Raw genomic sequence first — 24,245 nt, 5'->3', positions numbered from 1 at the left:
GAGAAAATTTTCTTAAGAAAAAAATTCTCAAGAAAAAAAGTAAGAAAATTTTCTTATTATTCTCCCAAGAAAATTTGAACTCATTTTAAGAAAATTTTCTTAAAATGAGTTTTTTTTTCTTGAAATAAGAAAATGATTTTTTGCTGTGTGCTAGTGTTTCAGTACTGTGTAAACCATATTAATTGCACACTGTTTTGGTCCTATTGATCTAAATTATAACAAAATAAAGTTCTCATTCCTTTACACTGCCCAAGATGGGTGGGAAAAAGGGCAAAGTGATGGTGCACAAGGACAAAATAGTTGCATTAAGTATTGAAGGATTCATTCCTCGTAAAATCGCGGAAAAATCGAGAATTTCAAAAGGTGGTATGCAACAAACCTTGGAGAGGTTCGAAGAAACTAAATCCTACTCAAGCAAACTTTTAGCTGCTTCGGTCATGCTGGGTTTGGCAATATTGAAAGATATAATAGGATCCTAATTAAGGGAAAGTATCATCCAATTCTTCAAGGACATGGAATTTCATCTGGTACAAAGATGATTGCCCGTCTAACTACAGATAATCCCTAAGCACCTGCACATCTTGTATGTGCCAGAAATCTTTTAGAAGCAAACTCGTTCTGGTGATCTCGTTCTCATGGCTTTCCACCTCAAATTCCAGATCTGAAACCTATGGAGCACTTGTAGGACCGTTTAAACCGGAAAAGGGCGAGGCACAGACCCACCAGCCAGGATGTCTTGAGGGAAGTGGTCAACGAATAATGGCAAGGTATTGAACGTGCGACATTAAAAAGCCTATAGAGTCTGTGCCAGCAAGAATAAACGTCATTTCAAGAGAAAAAAAGAGGGATACTAAGCATTAACCATGTAATGCATGTTTGCACATTAACATACGTAAAATGAATATCATAACATCTCATAGTTGTTGTACAGCATGTATTTTTCTGTTTACTCAATTACTTTTTTCTAGTTCACTTATCGGTAAAGTTTTCTGTAGAAAATTAATGTATGCTGCTAAAACAATGAAATACAGTCACTGGACTCAAACTTTTGCCTCCTACTGTATATATATATATATTTATATATATATACCATAAATATATATATATATATATATATATATATATATATATATATATATATATATATATATATATATATATATATATCAGTCTTTTACTTTCGGTCTTTCCATTGACTTAAGATAGGATTCTATATATATTTCACATGGATCATGCAATGATAAAAGAAATTCTCAGTTATGCTCATTGAGTAATTTTGTGAGCGTTGATGCTGAGAGAGGTCGAATTTATTTATGTCTCGAAATATTGGTTCGTCTACAAACCACATGTTCCCAATCGGGGATGCTTACCAAAAACGTATACAGTCCTTGTGTTGTGCATTACATTACTCAATGGAACGAATCAAGGCACGTTTATCTCATAAATTGTAGCTAAATGCGAATATTTGAAAGTATGCAAGGAGTATGTACTTCGTTTCCGCCAGAAACAAACATTTTACGAGACGATAGAGATATGTCAATATAAACTACAACTAATATAAGTACTTCCTACTCAATATCGCTGATACTGAGAAACGTATCAATACTTCCGATACTAAGAAATAGAGTGACATTTTCTATTCCCATTCCCATTTTCTGAACCGTTGTATTTATATATGTACACATGATTAATTCTTGGTACACGATGCCCCTTGCATGGGGGTTCCCAGAAAACACAGTCCCGCACTGCATGGTTTCAGTGAATGCATTTATCGTTTAATTTCTGACACATTTCAACAACGAAGTGTAGTGCGCAAGTGGTTGGTTTATGGACAGTAATTGCATGTGGCTGATGTTAATGCATTTATCGTTTAATTTCTGACACATTTCGACAACAAACTATAGTGCGCAAGTGGTTATATCGCACAACAAATCAAGGTGAGGAAGTTGTTAGAATGTTAGTTAATGGAAATTGTACCTAGAAAGACGAGTCAACGCCTGTATTCAAAAATCTCACTCGCACTCAAACTGATTGAGTGGGATATTTAAATCACCTCGTATAGCGATTCGATGACAGTATTTCTACTCGAATATGAACTTATTTTCAGTGTTCCACCTTTGGGCTTTCCATTGACTAAAGATAGGACTCTATATATTTCACATGGATTAGTGATAAAAGAAATTCTCATTTATGCTCATTGAGTAATTTTGTGAGCGTTGATGCTGAGAGAGGTCGAGTTTATTTCTATCTTCGAAATATTTGTTCGTCTGCAAACCAAATGCTTACCGAAAACGTAGTCTTTGTCTTGTGCATTACATTTCTCAATGGAACGAATAAAGGCACGTTTATATCATAAATTGTAGCTTAATGCGAATATTTCAAAGTATGCAAGGAATATGTACTTCGTTTCCGCCAGAAACAAACATTTTACGAGACGATAGAGATGGGTCAATATAAACTAATTCTAAGTACTTCCTATATACTCGATATCGCTGATACTGAGAAAATTATCAATACTTCCGATACTAAGAAAAAGAGTGGCATTTTCTATTCCCATTTCCTGAACCGCAGTCATGCAGTAGCTCCATTGTATTCATATGTATATACATGATTAATTCTTGGTACACACGGACCCTTGCATGGGGGTTCCCAGAAAACGCAGTCCCGCACTGATTTTAGTGAATGCATTTATCGTTTAAATTATGACACATTTCAACAACAAAGTGTAGTGGCCTAGTGGGCACGTGGTTGGTTTATGCACAGTAACTGTGGTTGATGTGAACGCATTAATCGTTTAATTTCTGACACATTTCGACAACAAACTATAGCTCGCAAGTGGCTATATCGCACAACAAATCCAGGTGAGGAAGTTGTTAAAATGTTATTAACGGAAAATTATAGAAAGACGAGTCAACGCCTGTATTCAAAAATTTCACTCCCACTCAAACTGATTGAGTGGGATATTAAAATCACCTCGTATAGCGATTCAATGACAGTATTTCTACTCGAATATGAACTTATTTTCAGTCTTTTACCTTTGGTCTTTCCATTGATTTAAGATAGGACTCTATATATTATTATTATTATTATTATTATTATTATTATTTATTATTATTATTATTATTATTATTATTATTATTATTATTGAAAAATTACACATCAAATAGCTATTCTAAAAAGCTAAATTGCGATGCATATTACAATATTATGCTAAATTTCGATGCATATTACAAACCTACTATAAGCTAAGTATTGCAGTTAAAATTTGTCCTATCATATCTTATATCTATAAAAATTGGTATATCATATATTAAGATCGTAACGTATTAAAAAGTTATTATATCTATAAAAATTGATTTAGAATTTTTTGGTCTTTCCATTGATTTAAGATAGGACTCTATATATTTCACATGGATCATGCAGTGATAAAAGAAATCAGTCTCAGTTATGCTCATTGAGTAATTTTGTGAGCGTTGATGCTGAGAGAGGTCGAATTTATTTATGTCTTCGAAATATTTGTTCGTCTGCAAACCACATGATCCCAATCGGGGATGCTTACCAAAAACGTATACAGTCCTTGTCTTGTGCATTACATTACTCAATGGAACGAATAAATGCACGTTTATCTCATAAAATGTAGCTAAATGCGAATATTTGAAAGTATGCAAGGAGTATGTACTTCGTTTCCGCCAGAAACAAACATTTTACGAGACAATAGAGATGGGTCAATATAAACTAATACTAGAAGTAATCAAAGATTAGCAAGTGCGTTCGGTGATCGGATTTCTCATCGTAAAAACACTTTCCTGATGCTTTGATAAGAATTCTCACTGACCCCTGCACGGGGGTTCCCAGAAAACGCAACCCGCACTGGTTTTAGTGAATGCATTTATCGTTACTCACTATTGTCCGAGGATAATTAATCGAGACAATATTGTCGGGAAGAAGGGAAACTAAATATCTCGGCAACTACTTGGGGTAAAGACCCCGGAATACCACTGAACGATAGAGCTTGAAAAACCATCTGAATAGTATATTCAAACCAGCACATAGTGATAAGCTGCATTTGTATTATAAGTCAAAACATGAGTCAAAATAATAGGTTGCTTTGTTATCTCAAATTACTCAACCATAGCCCAATCATATACTTTAGAAATTCCGTAATTTCTCGCTTTTTTGCACTCTGTTGTCTTTAGAATGCCTGAATTTTACATATTATCATTCTGAGTTATAATTCTGAGTAATTTTGGGGGTAGGATGTGCAAAACAATCGGAGAAATTGCATTTTATAAATTCTCAGCGATAACATGGCATGTTACGAGACGATAGAGCTTGGTCAATATAAAGTAATATATAAGTACTTGCTACTCGAGACCGCTGATACTAGAAAAAAATCAATACTTCCGATATTAAAAAAGGGTCGACATTCGCCGATACATACATGAGCCTGTGCCATGATAACGAATATGATGAAACTGTTATTTACGACAAAAAGCGAAAGAAAACGAAATTTCTAACTTACTCCTGGTATTTGCATGGCATATTTTAGTTTTTTTCAGTGATTCTAATGAACAAGAATACATAATATATAAACACAGTTTTTGTTGTCTTACAATTAGTAATTAATTTTGCCGAAAACTTTCTGTAAAAAATGACAGTGAAAGTATTTAAATTTAGCATTACAAGCATTCACAAGTACAAATTTTGACTGACGTACTATTTTTAACATCTAGAATTTGAGAGATATAAATCTACCACGTTGAAAGATGTCTTTGCTTAACTACTTTGGTTTAATCGTGTTTCTGCATTGTTCAACCGCGATATATGGTCATGAAACTTCGACAAATAATATAAATACCAATTGCACTGTTGATTTACAAGAATCGAAGTTCATGGGAGATCTGATTAAGCCAATGCTTGCGCCCACCATAAACACCATTGAAATAACAGTGACCTTTGCCTCGGCAAACAAGACTCGAAATTTACTTGAAATGAAATGGTCTTGGGCGAACGAAATTGGTCGTACCTTAATTTCCTTGGTCGCTCGCACCAAAAGTACTGTATTTGATTCGCCTCTTTTCACCTATCCATTGGAAGCCGGAATTAGAAAAATTTTTGTTAAAGCCACGGAGGACCCTATTGGTTGCTTACCATCCGGGAAAAATGGAAGTGATATTGTTTTTAACCATATTTTAAAAAAAATTGTCTCTTACATTCATGATGAAAATATAGACGAGCATTATAAATTGTGCCGACCACTTGATGCAGAATCTTACAGATTCAAGTGTTGTGGAATAACCGGTGGTGGAAAGTTGAAATTCTGTGATGAATATTCCTCTATTATAATTAAATGGGCTGGTCCGGGGTCAATGGCCGCGGTGGTTATATTCTGTATAATGACGTTACCCTTCGTGCTTGAACATATAATAACCTACCAAGAAATGACGTTTTACAAATCTTCGTTCAGTCATATGTCTCTTATTTCTTTTTTTTTCTATGATATTTTGTGAAGGTCGTGGAAGAGGTAAAACTTTCTTCAGACGATTAGCTTTTGTAGGACTTTCGTTCACAGTGTTCCATTTCGCCAACTATTTCAAGCAAGCGTATTTCCGGTGGCTTTTTATTGTGTGGGCTGCATGTTTCTGTTTTTTTCACTTTCCCCGGATTTGTTGTCTTGAAGAAAAATGCAACCGTATTAGGTTTAAAATGAAAGAAAATTTCGACTTAAAGTTTCAAGAAAACCTAATCTCCTGTTTCACAATTCCGATGTCCCTTCTTCGCTTCGATAGCGAACATTGCAAAAGAAGAGGCCTGTTGCCGATTTGGAAAGATATTTGTGTTTACCTTGGAAGAATTATCCTTTTATTGTTTTCACCGTTGCTTGTAATGGTTTTTCTGGTGAAATTCGTCATATTTGACTTCATATTCCGTTTTGTTTTTCCATTTACTTGTGTATGTGGATTTTGTGAATTTAAAACATGTTTTGGCAAATTTTTGGTAAATTTTCTTGCGGTTCCTATAAGGCTTTTAACTTTAACGATGGTCATCTTTCTTTTTGGGTCGATTTGCTACTAAACGGAGAATGGTCGGCTTGCTACTAAACGGAGAATTTTTCAATCCTTTCTTTGCTCCCTCTCTGACCTTAATAGTCTTTTTCTGGAAGAATTGGCAGTTCTCGGTTGAAGCGGAGTGTTTGCAACTCAAAACGTTAATTATCAGTGTTTGAAGGTGAAAGCCAAGAAGAATAGCGTTGGCATAGCTAACAACGAAACAACACCTAGTTCTAACAACCAAGTATCACCTGGCAGTGAAATTAATCTTGGTGAAGTTGATGGGAGTAGAGACCCCGGAACGACGAGTCCCCCTGAAGAACCAGAAACTAGTACCTGTTATTCAACATCATGCTGTGCAAGTACATTTCGCCCTGTTAACGATTTTCTATTACGCTCATGTAGTTATTTATGGACTGAAAACGAACACAGTAATCCTTCAGGTAAAATGATAATCTATTTAGTATATATATATTTTAATATATATAGGGTTAAAAATTGTCTCTGAATTTATTAATATAAGACGAAGAGCCACGTGCAGAAATGCTCTAAACTAATTCTAATATTTCATAATTAAGAATTTATAACATTTCCTGTTGAAAACCCACCCTTTCCCCAATTTCGAAAGTTTTTATACTCTTTTTGGAAATCCTCATACTACCGAAAATTTCATCTCATTTTTTATTTCTCCTAGCTATTGTAGGCGATGAGACTGATGCTGCTGACGAACAAAATCGTGCCATCAAATTTGACGAAAGAACTGGCGAGGCAATGATATCGAGGAAACTTTACGAAGAAGTCAGCAAAATAGTTCTTCCCTTAGGGGATCTATTATTTCATTTCTTTAGAAGAGTCATTTTCGTTTGCATATACGCATGGATTTTGTTTCTCGTCTTGTTACTGGCAATGGAATCGGGAGTTTCAGGTAGTATTCGAGCAATCGGTGCTATTGCAGCTATCTTATTACCGTTCATTTTTGACACAATTTACGCCGATAATAAAAAAGCACAGAAGGCGTCCACAAATATGGCAACGACGAAAATACTTGAACATATACTGAAGATTAAAAAACACGAAAATAACATGATTGTTGTTGAATTGGTTAATTGTTTAACCGAGAATGTTGAGATTTAGTTTGATTTTTTTTTTGTATACAAGAATCCAATTATTTAGGGTAGACAAGAAATGGAACTAGTTGAATTGCCAAGTTCATTGCATGTTTTATCCGTTTCATATAGATCAATTATGAGATCAATTATGTATGTATATATATATATATATATATATATATATATATATATATATATATATATATATATATATATATATATAATCTTTTTCTGCATGTTTAAATAAAAATCACGATTTTTATAATACATCGTTAATGCATCTTCGAAACAGATGGCGATATGAAAGCAAAAACGAAAGTGCTAGAATAATTGAAATTGTTAGAAAATATATCCAAATAATTTTACGTCCTACTGTTTTTTTCTCACTGCGCTGTATGCATACAACTTCGCACTGAGTCAACAGAAAATCAACTACAAAAACAGGGCCTTTTAAAAATGACCAATGAATTCAGCTCTGCTTCATAGGTAATAATACACAAATGTATTAATCAAGAGAATATGCACTTAACTTTCAATATGCAATTAATTTTCGCGTATCATATTTCAGAAATTCCTGCAGGCAAGTCTTAAATTAAAGGATGTAAACTTTCAATAGAGGACCAATCATTGCCTTAAAGTATCTTTTGTTATATTTGGAAATCCCATACTGTCGTAGTATTTCTCGTTGCTTTGTTTTTCAGAATATTCTTCGGCGTCATTCGGTTTTCTTAATTCAGTCCGATTATTCCTTAACGGAGAAACGCACGGTCCGTATTTGGTCCCGCTTTCTGCCGAACCAAAGGATCAACTAGACACTTTCAGTCGAAGCGAAATACTTCTTAAAACGGCCACTTTAACATATTTGTAACGCGAATCCGTTTCAAACTACACATGGTGACCAGGAGGGGGAGCGATAAATGAAAACTCGAAGATTTCTGAACTTGACAAATTACACCCATGACTTTGTTCCTTTATTATCAAGTTGGACAATGAAGGTGAGCCTATGATTCCAAGAAAACTATATCACTTGGTCAGGGAGAGAGTTTTTGCCCTACGATCGAGTGCTGTTTCATTATTACACTTTTCGTCTTCTTTTCATATTTTATGATCTCGTATTCAGAAGCCTACAGTCTCAAGATGTTTAAGTCATGGGCTCCATTGCTTTCACTTTATTACCAATTATTTTCAACGTCGTTTAAAAACAGTATAGAACTGCGAGCAAAAGGCAGCCGGTAGCATTGCCCAGAGAGCATTGCTCTAAAGTCGAAGCTTGGCGGCGTTCTCCGTTGTTCAGATAATCTCGGAGAAATTGAAGTTGCGTTTGTAGCCGAAAATCAAGCAGCCCGGCACATTTATTATAAAGATTCCCTCACTTAGTATTCATTTAACATTATGTATAACTTATTTCTCTGTACGCGAGAAATTTTATTTAACCTATCAGTTTTTACAAAGGCGATAAGGGATTGTCGTATGTATAACACATTCCAGGAGCATTTTGAGATCAAATTCAATTGTAATTTCAAGTTGAAGCCTATTGGTCTAGAGAAGCGTTAGCGTTGTCTCCATAGAAACCAAATTCGCATCCGCTGAAGTGCAAGTTGTTTTCAGAGAACTGCCATTGCGCTTTTGAACAGCTCTGGGATAACAAGAGTTCACCACCGTCTTCAATTTCTGAATATCATCCATTTCACGACGCCCGGGTAAGTTGAAATTAAGTGTAAATTGAACTTTATTAAGTAAAGAGCTCAGTTAGTTTCAAGAGCAGCGCACCGTAAGTTCCATTCCCGCTAAAGGATCGATAGTTGCCCGATTATTATCCACAGCTGCTAGGTTGTCCAAGTAAATAAACTCCGCAACAACGATGCACCCTCTGATATTATGATATTGTGTGTGTTCACTGGATTGAATAATATTTTACCAAGAGCTCCAAAGCAATGAGGCCCATTACACTTGCGATTTTTGCTGCGATTTTATGTGCGATTTTCCTCTTCTGATAGATATGAATTATTAATAAGTTATATACGAATGCTCTGATATAAGAGCTCTTATTTGAACATCAGTAACTAATTCGCTCGTTCAGATGTATCAAAATAAACGGACCTTTAGAATTTTGCAAATTTTCCCCCTAATGTTAGATCCAAAGTAATAGCTATCGCGATAAAGATATAAATTATGAATTATAAAAAATATAAATTATGTAGAACACAAGATGTCTATTTTATTTTGTATTTTTTGAAATTGTCTGCTTGTCGCAGTAACTAATATCGCAATGCGAGGCTGAAAAACACATAGAAAAGATGTCTCGCAGCACATATATAAACGGATGATTTAAGTTAAAAAGTGTAGACGGAAGTCGATTGGCGCGCACTGACATGCGACAGCTGCACCGCGGGAAACAAGAAAACGAACATGCTGTTGCTATGGGAGACGTGATTATAAACGCAATGTTTGTTACAAACGAAAAAAAATACTATCGCACATTTAAGCTTACTGACGGTTTATGTTTATTCCATATGAATTTTACTGATCAATAATCTTTAAATACAATGTTTGGTTTGATTTTTAGGTATTTAGATAATATCCAATATATTATGCAAAATTTATGCGTTGCTCCTTTTATGTTGTTACCCGTTTCCTAAAACTAAAAGCATGACGCAACGGTTGTGTGAGCAAATAGTTTATATTAGTTTTTATTAAATGCTAATAGTGGAAAACAGAGCGCATTCATATATAATACATTCTAAATTTAGCGGGTTACTTGAACTGTGAAAAAAGGTTTCAAATCACCCCAAAAAGTAGTTCTGGGTAAATTTGACCTGAGAACATTTGAATTTACAGTGTGGCAGCGAGACATAGAACTACAAAGGGAATCCACCGAAAATCAGCTTATTCGGAAATAGGCTTCACTGGATCTTTGGAAACAGAAAATAATTACATCGCTCTTTAAAGGTAAGAGTTGATAAAAATTTTCAACTGCATCGTCGGCTATAATCACTTCCTGGTTTAAGCAGTGCTTTATGCATAGATTAGAACTCAATATTGAATGGGGGAAAGGGGGTCAACATATTTTTGGAGGAAAAAAGTCAATCGTCCTAAGTGTTTTGGCTTGTCTAGGAAGAAACAAACATATTTCAATGGCACGGTAAAAAATCTAAACATCACGGTCAAACATCATCTTTCAAAGCAGAGAATAAACTATACGGACTTCTCGCATTCTTAATTTTAACACACATCATATTATTTTTTACACAATTTTTGAATACCATAAGAATTAGTACCAAACGTTTTGAAGTATATGGGTTATTTTTTTTATTTTTAGCTCGCCTGCACTTTAGTGCAAGAGAGCTATTGCTATAGTCTTGGCGTCCGCGTCCCCGTCCCCGTCCCCGTCCTCGTCCCCGTCCGCGTCCACACTACATGATAAGTAGAATGTTAAGATGCCACTTTTATTTTCCCATTATTTTCAACTTATCTACTTAAGGAGTCTATTTGTTGCAAAAGAACCATTTACCAGGGGGGAGTGAACATTATACAACAAAATATAATGATAAGGTCAATGTTAAAATGCTATATTTTTTCTATACTTTGGCTTTACATCAGAGGAATCATTATCAATATAAGTCATCAATATGCATTGTGACTATTTAGTGCCATTTGGTACACATTTATACAATAATAAAGAGAGTTTTGCTCAAAATGATCAAATGATAAGGTGAATGTTAAGCTAATTAGCATAATGATAAGGTCAATGTTAAGATGTTATATTTTTTTTATTATGGCTTTGCATCAAAAGATTCATCATAAATATAGCTCATCGATATGTCTTGTGACTATATGGTGACATTTAGTACACATTTACACAAAAATAATGGGAATTTTGTTCAAAATTATCAAATGATAAGGTGAATGTTAAGCTAATTAGCATAATGATAAGGTCAATGTTAAGATGCTATATTTTTTAAATATTATGGCTTTACATCAGAGGAATCATCATAAATATAAGTCATCGATATGCATTGTGACTATTCAGTGCCATTTGGTACACATTCATACAATAATAAGAGAGCTTTGCTTAAAATTATCAAATGATAAGGCAAATGTTAAGCTTATTAGCATCATGATAATGTCAATATTAGAGTTATCCAGAGTTATCACGCTCATTACGATTTTCAGGGCTATTGTGTAGCCCTGTTTTTTTAGTTCAAAGTTGTAGCTGATCATATTTAACGAAAGTATTTGTACAACCCTAAGCCAAATGAGAAACTTTCAAATATTTTCACCTGTATGCTACCATTTGTTTGTATTGTACATGTACAATTATAAATTATGAGATTGTGTTGTGACATGCCGTATCAAAATTCAATCGCTTAATAGAGAAATCATTCAGGGAGTGAATATATATAAAACATAGTCCAACGTTAAAGTTTAAAGAATATTGTCAGATAATTCGCAATTACAAGCTTTAGCACATAAGTATTTATAAGTAGAAAGCCGATAGGCTCGGAATGCAAAGGCAAATGGCAACGCATGTGACATATATTTGCATATTATTTATGTAGATACACATGCAAATATATTATTAAAGCCAGTTAAATTGACAGGGCCCTTTGAACTACCTATAAGATTTATGTACATACCTTTTCGTTGTTTGATGCATAATCCTTTTTTGTGTAGATATAAAAATCCAATCTTGTTTATTTCATAAAGCTAGGCGCACACACGACGATTTTAATCGGCCGATTCCTGTCTAGATTGTCTACACGCCTAAAAACGCTCAGGTTGATGCAAGTTGATATCAACTTGTTCACGGTTGTTCAAAACAGGTTGCAGCAATGTTGTGCTGCACCCTGTCAACAAGGCTTGTTAACAATATTGTTCACGCTTGTTCTAACAATGTTGTTTACGGTTGATGAACGAACAAGGCCGGAACAAGTTGTTGCAACAGCCCAAATCAACCTGATATCATCCGTAATTTTGGATGTCAACACATGCGAACAATGATGACTCAACAAGCATGTTCAATGCTGTTTTAACAACTCAAAACAATGTTGTTGCGACAACATTGTTCTTTCGTTATTTTCCAGGGGGGGGGCTTTTCGAATTAAATATTCCGCCATTTTCTGGAGCTCCATGTGACCATGTCACGATGAAAAGAAACGAAGAAAGCACATAACTGTTCATCTCTGTAATGTTCCTTTTAAGTGAATACAAAGGTAAATACGATGATTATTATGTTTTACTATTTACAGCAAAAGTTTCCTCAAATAGAATAGAGTATCAAAAAGTTTATTTATATGAAACAAAGCTAAATAAACTACTCTGACGAAATGTAAACTTTCGTCTCGAGGTTTTGACAAGTTTAGTTTCGGACTCTAAACTGCGAACAATATAAATCAATATGCCCATACAAGAATATATGGCATTTTTTTAAAAATTGGAAAAGTATAGAAATTAGGTTGCGAGACTAAATCGCGTATTTTTAGAGAACATTTAGATCAATATTTAAAAAACATTGATCTTAAGTTTTTTAATATGATTGATTGCACTGTCAGTCTCAAGCAGTTTTTCTAGCTTTGCATATTTTTGAGATACTACTGTTTATTATAAATAATGAACAATTGTATTAGTCAAAATTAAAATATTTGAGAGTTTCTCCAAGATAAAACTTGTTCACCAAGTAGTATTGGTGATTTTCGTTATGTATAAAGTTATACAATACTTTTTTCACCGCTTCTCTTTCAACAGTAACTGTTGATTCTGTTTCCCTGAAGGAGCAGTTTCCATTAGAGCAATCGTGGATGAGGCAGGCCTGGTCAATTATGTGGTCAGGAGATAAGATTGTAGTACTGCCTGTTCTTTCAACCTTTGGGCATTGAAAACTTCCAAAGACTTGGTTGTTTGCATCATCCTTGCAGAAGTTGATTGTCTCTACTGCAACCAGTTCTCTGTTTTCTACCTTGAGACCTTTTTTGAAGATACCAAGGTGATGCTGAAATATGTGAGAATTAGTTTTTGATGAATAGTATGTTTCTTCATAAATAGTTGGGGTTAATTGATAAAAAAAACTATTACTGGATTGTTTACTATTTACCACTGACATGTTTTTAAGTTTTCTCCTGTGTTATTTTTTTAGAATTATGAATGATTAGAAGACATTCAGGACATACTATATATACTCTCAAGACTCAAATGTCCAGAGAAGGGGCAAACTACAGTATAAAAGTGAAACTACAGCATAAACTATTAATGTAATGACATATTTGCATAATACTGTATACCTGATGCTGATCATCCACGTATACAATTGGTGAGTCTGAATTCACTAATGTCTGCTTTTCTGTTATGATAGCTCTGAATGGTGTAGCTTTCATATGGCCGAGAAGACCAGCAGCTTCAACAGTGGCTTCTTCCAAGCACTCACTTAAAGGCTGGGTCATCAGCTTTCCTTTGCGATAATTTCCCTTGAACAAAGGAAACAATTCAATGTATGGAATATATGATAGAAATTTGTTTTAAGGACACCTGAAAATGGTCCTACTGCATATATGTTTGTGATGAAAATTTGTTTACTTTTCTTAGACATCCAGGCTGGTAAATATCCTTATCTCCCATACTTTCTTTCTTTGGGGTGTTGTTCAGAAACTGCTGCAAGGTTGGATCTTTTGCCAAAGTTATAATGGATTCTGATGCTTGTAATCTGAGGATATAATAGAAAATCTAGCTCTTTAACATAATACAAAGTTAGTATTAAAACTGAACTGAAATTATGATAACTAACTATATCAGTCAGTGTTACTCACTCATTATGCTTTCCCCATTTTCCTCCACTTAGAACAAAACGAAGCTTTTCCAACTTTGCAAATTTTGTGCAAATATCCAAGCTTGATGCATGTCTGTTGCTGTTGACATTCAGGCCTCGGATGAAGTGGTTGAAGGCTTCAAATCTAAAATAGCAAATCAAATGTGGTGTTAAAGGTTAGCTAGACTAAGTATGTCTTTGAGATGCCTAATGAGAGTTTCCAAGTAGATATTACAAATGGCCGTCACTTAATTGTAACTAAAACTGTCCTTATTTATCTACTTGTTTTACCTTTCAGTTGAGAATCCATTTGCAGGCCCCAGATTTTCAATATCATCAACAAGATGAAGAAGAAGATGGAGTTTTGCTTTCTTCAAAAACTCTGGGTAAATTCTTGTCACTGCATCTATAAATGTCTTGAACAACTGCTTTGCCCCTTCTGAATTTCTTTTGTCGAACCCACTTGAATATGCCAATGCAAATATCTGTCAGAATATACATTGAAAACAGAACATAATCTATGATATTTCATATTAGACAATATAATTAATATATGAATGCAATATTTAATTGTTTACAATATATGATTACCTCACTCAACAATTCCCAGACAAAGAGTTGTTCATGAGGGATGATATCTTCCAGGATAAATACAGCAACCTGCATCCACAACTTGAAGTCTCTTCCAACATACGAACCATAGTTCCTCGTGATGTTCCCTCGTATTGTGGCTGGAAATGCGCTCATGTCAAGTGCTTGTATCTTTGCATGCAGCTGCTCCTTCCTTCCCTGGGATAAGGATTTCATCGTATCGGACAGCATATACTTAACAGGTCCAAGAAGTATGGTATGTAATATTTCAATAGGGGTTTTGCTAAATGAAAACAGAACGCATATTATACTGTATTTGTTTGCAACAGTACATGCAAAAGTTCTCTGTGACACTCTACACTGTACATGTAGAGACAGTCTGCTGTCATTGATAAAACATGACGTAGAACCGTAAAAGCGGCATTAATTTTATCATATCGTATTTGCGTACTTACTTATTTCCACGAAAGCTCTTCAGGATATCGAACGCTCCTCCCTTTTCCGTTACTCCATACTCACTTCTTTTGTCTTTTTTCTGATTTTCGGATCTATCGATGGTACATAATTATTTTGTACATTAACACAAGTTGAATCTTATAATAAGTCTTCATAATGCAGGTACATATGTACTGTTAACTGAACATACGGACAATTCTGTATTTCTTGAATCTTTTCTTGAACGTATTGATCTGTTCGTATTTCTTGTATGCCCGTTGCATTATTCGCTGTCGCCTATGGTGTAAGTTGCACGTAAAGAAATTGCACGTATTTACTGCAAAGCACCGTGGGAAGACAAACAGTGATCAATTTACTCACTCCGGTGATCGTGCCTCGATTTAAGATTGACCCTTTTGGTATCTATGACGTCACATGTTCACATTTAACTACAGTTAACACTTACATTACACTTTCTACAAAACTTGTTTGCGCAGCTACCCAAGTGATGTTCGAACTCTGATGCGCGTGGATTATCCGCCAATACGCACAATACTGGGCACTTCACCAGAATTTCTCTATCGACGAAAGCGTCGTACATCATTTTACCACATTCTAGTTCTACAAAAAAAGTAAAATACCACTTATTTTCGAACTTCTCATTACAAAACATTTTGGGTACCTTCATTAAACTTTTAAATCTACCTTCTAGGTCACGGGCAATAGATTTCCCAAGTGCAACTGATGGAACAATTTTGGAAGTGCTTAGAAAATGAATATTCTCCATTTTACGGAATTCCTTGCGTGTAAGGCCTGCCATGCTCATAGAGAAACTCTCCAACCGATTCCACTTTTTCGTAGTGTTCCCACTTGTTTCATCGCTGAAGACGAGCAATGGGACAACAGAGGACGGATTTTCTCCACCTGTTCGTGATTTATCCATGTGAACCTGAAGGGCGTCTTTGGCTTCCTGTAAAAAGTGTTTTTTCAAACAATGGAACTGCATGTGAGTAAAGTTTAATTACATTACAAATGCAGTATTACAGTACCGAACAAACATCAAATTTCGGAAAACATATTTGAGGTTCAGAACAGTGATTGCTTCCACACACCTGCACAGATACTGCCATGGCTTGTCCGTTAACATACTTATGTTTGATTTGAAAATAATGAAGATCGACTTTAGTCTGGATATTAGAAGTAGGGATGGTCACATTAGTGTCTGGACATAAGCAGTAACTTCCATGCCCTTCATCATGCATGTATTCTACCGTCGTCATCATCGTCGTTTCGTTGGAGACAACCTGTAGAGAGAGTATGAACAAGAATGAAATGAGCACGAGATTCAGTTTAAATAGTATGCTGTGCTTGAGATAAGATGAAATGTTGAATTATTGATAGATATAGCTTCAGCCTGAGGCCGAAGGCCGTTTTTGAGACCACGCAGTTACCTTTGAGATCACGCAGTTACCTTAGTGAAGAACTTGATGAGCTTTCCTGTGTATACATCTCCGTTAGACAAAAATCTCACAATATCTTTTAGGAAATATAGCACTCCGTTCAAAGAAATTGATGAACTTTGAAAGTCATTATTTTCCAACCACTTGCGTCCCTGTTTAAAGGAAAAGTACTGTATAATAACTAAGAATATAATTATGTAGCCGATGTTATATATATAATATATATAATAATATATATATAATATATATATATATATATATATAATATATATATATATAATATATATATATATAATATATATATATATATATAATATATATTTATCACATACTTGTGCCTTTATCAGGGCGATAACAGGGTGACATAAAAACGATATCGTCACTGATATCGCTTTTTGTCACTGATATCGCTTTTTGTCACTGATATCGCTTTTTGTCCCGCTGCATTTGCCGCTGTCAAAACAAAGATGGCTGACTCGAGCAGTTCGAGGTTTGTTTCAGTCAATGTCGATTGCTTTATAGATCAAAAAGAAGTATGTGATAAACAGGTTATCACAATCGAGACGAGGTGATATCAATTTTATCGCTTTCAGGACGATATCATAAATGTCCCTCGTTCGCTGCGCTCACTCGTGACATTTATGATATCGTCACTCAAGCGATAAAACTGATATCACTTCGCCCCTCATGTGATAACCTATACATATATATATATATATATGTATATGTATATATATTGCAAAAACGTTTGCCGCAGATAGATATATAGATAGATACCCGAAATCTAATTAGAATTGCATATGTTGTGTAACATTATAGAAATCCCATGCAAATGTAATCATATGCAATTCTAATTAGACTTCGAGTATCTATCTATCTATCTATCTGCGGCCAACGTTTTTGCAAATGGGTGTATATATATATATATATATATATATATATATATATATATATATATATATATATATATATATATATATATATATATATAATCATAATATATACTTTATGATGATAATCTAACCTGAGGCATTTCATAAATGTATGTGTCAGTCTCTTCTGGGTATCTCGTAAGAGCGCTTGCTTTAGCTGGTATCGCAAGTTGAAGTCGAACGATATCTGAAGGCCGCAACCAATAATATGGATTACCGTTATAATAATCCTTGAAATAAAGATGAAATTACATAAAAATTGTATCCACAAGTGCTCACATGAATGCGATTGTTTTTCAAAATGGTTAATTTTACTTGCGCGCACACCTTTTGCGGTTGTAGCAACTCTTCGGCTTCTTCGATTTTAAAATTAAGAACGGAGTTCAGGGAAGGAACATCTGCCTGAAGTTTCTTGAATATCATCCAGAGAAAATCCAAATCTGCCCGAGACTGAAAGTATACAGTCGATTTTATAAGAATTGCTTTTGCGTTAGATTTAGACGCAGGGATATATAGATTTCTGTGTATGCACTATCAATGGCTATAAAGTGGATAACGCTATAGCCATAATCCCTGACCCTAAAATGGAATCGCGAAAGCTGGAAGTACTAAAACCTGGACATTGCAAAGATTCCGGCTTTTTGTTTTTACTTCTTTTAGAGATTCGAGTTTTCCTCATCCCCTCAAAAGTAACAGCAATATACGCACAATTATACGGGACTTTTTACTATACCAATCAACTTTCTCACAAAAGCTGCCCTGAATGCTGAAGTGAAATTTGCTTTTATTCAGAGAGACGTTAAAGTGGTACAAAGTTGCATATTTTTCAAAAATGAACTGCTTTGAGAAACGGCGCTTATGCAATATAATGCTGCTTATAATTTAATAATGCTTATTTGAATTTTGACATCTCTCTTCTCAATAACCCATATTACACGCGTAAAATTCAACAAGTTGTCGCAAGTTGTCATCAACTTGTTAAGCGAACAATGTTGCATCAACCTGATATTTATCAGGCGGCAAAAACAAATATTCCAGTTTAAATCTACTATTCTAAAAATATTACAGAAAAATACCTTTGGCCTTGAAACGTTGTGCACATAGCTATACAACAAAAAAAATATATCCGACGGAAATGGAAAAGATGATCCGCGGCCGTGCTCGGATTGTCGAGGCTCGTTTTCTTCGTCGTCGTTGCTGCTTTCCTCGGAGTCGCTTGAAAGATCCTGAAAAATGTCGCTCAACTCACTCTCGGAGCTGCCTCAGGTCCATAGAAGCATCGTAGTCCGGAACGTAGGAAACGTCCTGGCTGTTCGTAAGATCACTATAAAAACTCTCAAATGGTTCAGAAACCAGCTGGATATCTTGCGTTTCTGAAGTTGCGAGCTCTTTCATGCGATGTCCTCGCGACGTTAAATGCACGGAAAACCTGTCCCACGACTCAAAGTTAACGAAACAGGTGTCGCAACGATGTCGGCAGGCTCTTTTTTTCATTTTGTAACGCTAACAAACGCGTAAAATCAACTAAATTTTTAATTGCTTTGAGCCCGTCCAAGTCCGCCCTGATTAATTCAAATTCCCCGCGACACTGATTGTTTGCTGCAATCTTTTCCCGCCGCGTTAAATTAGTGATTACAGCTTATTTCAAAGATTTTGATTGGTTCATTTATCAAGCTGCTGCTTCCTGATTGGTTAAAAATATGCAAAACAATAACAAAGCCCGTGCCAGTGCGCTTGACAGTAACAAAAGACTTCAATATTCAATTAAAGTTATTTGCTTTAGTTTTTTTTCAAAACGCAAGGTTTTCAAGCTATTTTCAAGAAGATATGGCACAATACAACGACCTACGAACATTTGGACCTTCAAACAGGTGACAAAAAGTGTAATTCATTTTACAACTGGAGTTCGTTTTCATTGTATATACATGTCCTTTTAAACTCTGTAGCCGAAATGCCTTGCTCGCAGACGACGTCATGTTTAACCAGAGGACGAGAGGACCCTATGCCCGAGGAAACGTCCCGCAAAGCTTGTTCGAAGGTACGCAATATTAAAAATAATCATTCTAAATAAACAGTATAGAGTTATTTGTATGAGAGGTATAAGCATTCACTTTGACATCTCGTATTTTTAAGACGATGAAACGCAAGACCCCAATGAGGGTACCAATGACATCTTGTTAAGAGAGCTCCGGGAACTGAAAGACCTTGTGAAGGATGTGCAAAAGCGTCAGGGCTCTATAGAGAAGACCATGAAACACTTGGCTTCCAAACTTGGTGCTGAGCAATTTGACCTGGCCAAGTCAAGTCATGCAGTAAGCATTGGTTTTCCGAAAAACAAATTATAATTGAAAATCAATAATGCATGATGTTGTATATTTCTCATATGTCTTCATTAATTAATGTTTAACAATAAATTCAAAATTTATATAACAGGCAAATGTCACGAAAATATTAGCAAAAGCCTATATACAACTTGGGCGGTTTTCAAAGATAAATGAAAGCAAGACTGTAAGCCTATATCTGTATAACTGTATTATATTTACTTTTAGTAAATTCTATGTTCATTTACTATGAAAAATATATTAACTTATGTTTTAAACAGTATATGTAATGGTTTGGTTTTTACATAGGAGCAATTGCACATGGAGTTCCAGGACTCACCATATGGTCTTACAGTTGCTGAAGCGATGACCAAAGTGGATGTCTTCGAAAAGGCAAAATTCACCTATTGGAGAGCAGAAGAGAGAAGAAGGGTATACATTTATAAATCCAAATTTTAAATCATGATTGTAAATGATAGTGATGAAAATTTGAATTAAATGTACTCACTTTGGCTCCTTAGGTTCTTGGAATAGGTAACTGGTCTGCCCTTGCAAAGGCCACAACCAAGGAGTTGGCTTCGAAAATATGTGGCCTTCTAGGAGTGAGGTTCAACTCTTTACTGGAGAAGTCTGTGCTTCGAGAAACTGCTCTGGTGGTATGATATTAATGCTTATCATCATTTGATGTATTTTGCACTCCTGCATTTTGAAAAGCCTTGTTAGTTATCACATCAATTCTTCATCAAAAGACATATATAATAAATGTACTCACATAAGCACAATATGCAACAAAAATAAAAACTATAGACATCTCTATCCTCATAACCATATGATACATGTATAAGCTAAAGAGAACAAAGTGATTTGAGATTAGACAATGATGAGTCAATCTTGAGCAATTTTCATTTTTTGACTATATATATATACATATATATATATATATATATATATATATATATATATATATATATATATATATATATATATATATATATATATATATATATATATATATATAGTTGGATCAAATTATTACCATATTATCCTTCCTTTTCCCAGAGAATCTATGTTGCTGAGTATGGGAGAGATGACTGTAAGAAAGATGAGAAATTTTGGATTAACTTCCAAACATGGAAAGATACAACATATGGAAGCCGAGGCCCAACTGCATCTCAATGGGGTGAAATTTTAAATGAGGAATGAACTAAAATTATTAAATGTGTTGAATATTTTTTAATTAAATCACTTTTGTGATAATGTAAAATGAAACTATTTATTAAATACTTACTATAAATTTTCTTTTGTATAGTTGACTGAACAGAATTATCTTATAACCAATCCAAGTCCACCGCATTTTTACCAATCTATAAATATTAAATAATTATATGAAAATATATATTATGTGTCTACAGTACTTTCACTTTGAACTTTCGTACCAACGCCAACCGTTTCACACCAGAAAATATCTGAAACACGCATCTATTATAAGTTCTTGCCACAAAAACTAAGTTTTACCATATGGTTCATGCAACTTTAATACCTGATCAAATGCGAACGGATAACAGTTTCGATGAATCTTGCCTAAAAACAATACAAACGACTCGAACAATTGCGATTGCACGTGTGACACAACTTTAAAGTCGGCCTCACGGCCTGATAAAAAATAGGACGAACAAAATGATTTCTGTTTATGCAAATGCGATCGTAAATAGCTTCCATGTAGTTTTCGACTTTAATCAATATATATATTCTTGACAAACGACGAAATTGTTCGGATATTTACCAAAACGCACTGTCGTTTTGAATATCTGTCACACGTTTTGGTCTTTTGGAAGTCTGGTGTGCGTGCGCATCTGATTGATCCCAATCGTACCATCGTTAATCAAAATAAGCTCCCAATTATTCCCTTCAATCCCTTTGCAACCCTTCCGACTCTGAATTAATATTCAACGATATTGTTTCCGGTTGTTCGAACAATAAAAAACAGGTTGTTTGTTCATCAATATTGTTGACGCATGTTCGAACAATATTGTTGAGGCCTGATGAACGAACAAGTCGTGAACAAGTTGTTCTGACAGCATTTAACAAGCATGTTCCATCAAGACCATGTTGGACGCCTGTTCCAACATGTTGCAACAAGTATTGTTCGTTCATCAATCGTTAACAATATTGTTCGAACATGTTGTTAACGATTGTTACTTCAACAACATTGTTCAATCATGATAACAATATTGTTGAGACATTGTTAATCGAACAATCATGATCAACCTGATCAATTTTTACGCGTGTAGATGGATGTTTTCATCAAAATGTGGCGACTGGCGATCTATACTTGGTCATAATATTAGACCAAGTCACTGAGCTATATAGGAATTATTATATAGCTCAGTGGACCAAGTAGACTCGCGTACACGCGCGAGGCGCGAGCGCCGCGAGAAGGAAAACATGTCTGGGCAAGGGCTGCCTATATGTCTAAACCTGAATGGACCAACTACCGTAAAATCGTTGTGTGTGCGCCCGGCTTAAAGCAGGGACTTTTGCCTGGTCCGTTAACTTACCTGTTGATATCACGTGCGCGGATTGCGAGAAACGGAAGAAATATTGGTCACAAATAAAACTAATGTAATTCCGAGGCCAGTTTTGGCCAGTAATTCTGAGGTCACAACTAATATCTGAAGTTTGTGCTTAATATTACCTTCCAACGTGGATTTTAGCCTTGTAATTTGTAATAAAAAGATCGGTAATTTGTGCTTCATACAGATACCTTTCATACAGAGTTTAGCCTTATTCTAGACAAACAGTGCAGGCGAGCGTTAGGTGATTTCAGCACCTCTCTGGTATTTATTACAGCATGCCGATTATTTATCATTATCAAGGCCCTATTTATGCACAAGCACTTTGACCTGCCAAAAATTTAAAATGTAAGGCAAAAAACAACTTCCAAATAAAACAAGACAACTTGACAATACAATATATAATTTATAACAAGAGACAGTAAAAACTGTAAAGTTTCGACTTCGCAATAATCTACATTTTACAATAATTAATGACTTACGGGTTGAACAGTTTAATTCTATACTGTTTCAAAACCACACAAAGAAAGCTTCTTACAGTTCGCGTGTTAAACTTTATATGTATTTAATCGCTACCTTGAACTTGTAAAAGCTTTTTTTCTCCGTGGTTAAACTAATTAGCATATATAGCGTGGCTTGCGGTTATTTCCACTAACAACGTCTTTGTGCTACATAATAATTCTCCAAATTTATACAATGAAGCTATAAGCGCCGTACGAACAACCAACTCTGATGCTATGTTGAAAAAGTCACCAATTTTGTTTTCAAGTAAATATTTTCATGATAGGTATTTGACAATTCCTCTCAATTCTGTTGTTATTAAATAATATTTTTGTTTTACCTGTTTCTCGAAGCTAACTGACCCTGTTACATAGATTTATTTTGTACGCGTATTTATATTCGCGCGGGCAACATCACAAATCACATTTGCCTCGTCGCGTTAACAACGAGAAACAAACTCCGTCGTCATCAGAAATTTTCGAAGAACACTGATCATATTATATAACTATATGATAAACTTGAATTAAAGGCATATATTTTCATATTATGCATGTTATAATGCATGTTATACCGGCGGATGATAATTGCAAAAAGTAACGTTTTTATTTCATTTGTGTTTTGACGTAAACGCGCACGTATAGCAAACAATTTGAATCTATTATCATATTTTTTCCAAATACTTGTCTTGGGTTGTGTGAGTAGAGAGTAGTTGTGTGTAAAAAAACGATAAAAGCGATGGGGGTCTTCTTGAAATGTCTCGAAAGCGAAGTGTGAGTGTTATCGGTATATATATAGCCATATAACTTATGAAAAGCGTTCAGATGAATTATAACTACGCACAACGGATAATTTCTGATTCGTCATCATATGAAAATGTATATTCATTTCTCGTATACCTCAATTATCTATATATTGACACTGAATTCTACCGAAATTTATTCTTTGTAAATGGTGAAACAAAAAATTATTCAATTTAACACTTTATTACGATCGTTCGAAGATTAGATAAGAAGCGGTTCTATTGAACTTAAATTGGATATGCATTCTATAAGTAAGTATAAATATGATCAGTTACCACAGAAATCATTCGTAAAGAAGAGGATTTTCTTTCACGGATGCCTGTGTTTGCAGTGCAATCATAGGAATCTCCAGGTGGTAGACAAATAACGAAATGGTGTCGTTTAACTAATTTTGGTCGAGACGTTTGGTCATTCAAACAATGCATGCATGCATTCCTCAGACTTTTTCGTATAATGTAATCGGCTTGAAACATTCTTTTGTGATTATGTGTAGGAACTAATTATGATCGTACTCAAATGACACCGTGCTTTCAGTATATATAATCTAACTAAATCTATTAATATAGCTAAATTTTTCTAACATTTTTGCAGGACCCCTGTGTCGAGATGCCAACCACTGTGAAAGTGTTGACGTTTCTCCCAATTCTAATTTTATGCCTGACAGAGATTGTCGC

General features: G+C 34.8%; 4 protein-coding genes across 4 annotated transcripts; 2 read left to right on the top strand and 2 right to left on the bottom strand.

The window, feature by feature from the left end:
• Positions 1 to 4,766: 4,766 nt before the first annotated feature.
• Positions 4,767 to 7,207, top strand: LOC114536764. Its single transcript, XM_028558116.1, has 3 exons — positions 4,767 to 5,365; positions 6,186 to 6,493; positions 6,745 to 7,207. The coding sequence occupies exons 1-3, from the start codon at positions 4,767 to 4,769 to the stop codon at positions 7,182 to 7,184; spliced, it is 1,347 nt and encodes a 448-aa protein (XP_028413917.1). The 3' UTR covers positions 7,185 to 7,207.
• Positions 7,208 to 12,782: 5,575 nt separating this feature from the next.
• Positions 12,783 to 13,893, bottom strand: LOC114536762. Its single transcript, XM_028558115.1, has 3 exons — positions 13,730 to 13,893; positions 13,438 to 13,620; positions 12,783 to 13,148 (listed from the first exon to the last, which is right to left on the bottom strand). Exons 1-3 carry the CDS (start codon positions 13,769 to 13,771, stop codon positions 12,783 to 12,785), a joined length of 591 nt encoding a protein of 196 aa, XP_028413916.1. The 5' UTR covers positions 13,772 to 13,893.
• Positions 13,894 to 13,955: 62 nt separating this feature from the next.
• LOC114536761 lies at positions 13,956 to 15,238 on the bottom strand. The gene is made up of 5 exons (XM_028558114.1): positions 15,196 to 15,238; positions 15,005 to 15,097; positions 14,550 to 14,832; positions 14,250 to 14,443; positions 13,956 to 14,103 (listed from the first exon to the last, which is right to left on the bottom strand). Exons 3-5 carry the CDS (start codon positions 14,778 to 14,780, stop codon positions 13,956 to 13,958), a joined length of 573 nt encoding a protein of 190 aa, XP_028413915.1. The 5' UTR covers positions 14,781 to 14,832; positions 15,005 to 15,097; positions 15,196 to 15,238.
• Positions 15,239 to 19,183: 3,945 nt separating this feature from the next.
• On the top strand, positions 19,184 to 20,900 carry LOC114536760. Its single transcript, XM_028558113.1, has 7 exons — positions 19,184 to 19,247; positions 19,323 to 19,414; positions 19,510 to 19,688; positions 19,810 to 19,884; positions 20,007 to 20,129; positions 20,219 to 20,353; positions 20,757 to 20,900. The coding sequence occupies exons 1-7, from the start codon at positions 19,204 to 19,206 to the stop codon at positions 20,898 to 20,900; spliced, it is 792 nt and encodes a 263-aa protein (XP_028413914.1). The 5' UTR covers positions 19,184 to 19,203.
• The last annotated feature ends 3,345 nt before the right edge of the window (positions 20,901 to 24,245 follow it).

Source organism: Dendronephthya gigantea, unplaced genomic scaffold (genome assembly GCF_004324835.1).
Source record: "Dendronephthya gigantea isolate DGI-Jeju-01 unplaced genomic scaffold, DenGig_1.0 000144F, whole genome shotgun sequence".
In the NCBI taxonomy this organism is placed as follows: domain Eukaryota; kingdom Metazoa; phylum Cnidaria; class Anthozoa; order Malacalcyonacea; family Nephtheidae; genus Dendronephthya; species Dendronephthya gigantea.
This window is presented reverse-complemented; position numbering and strand designations above follow the sequence as displayed.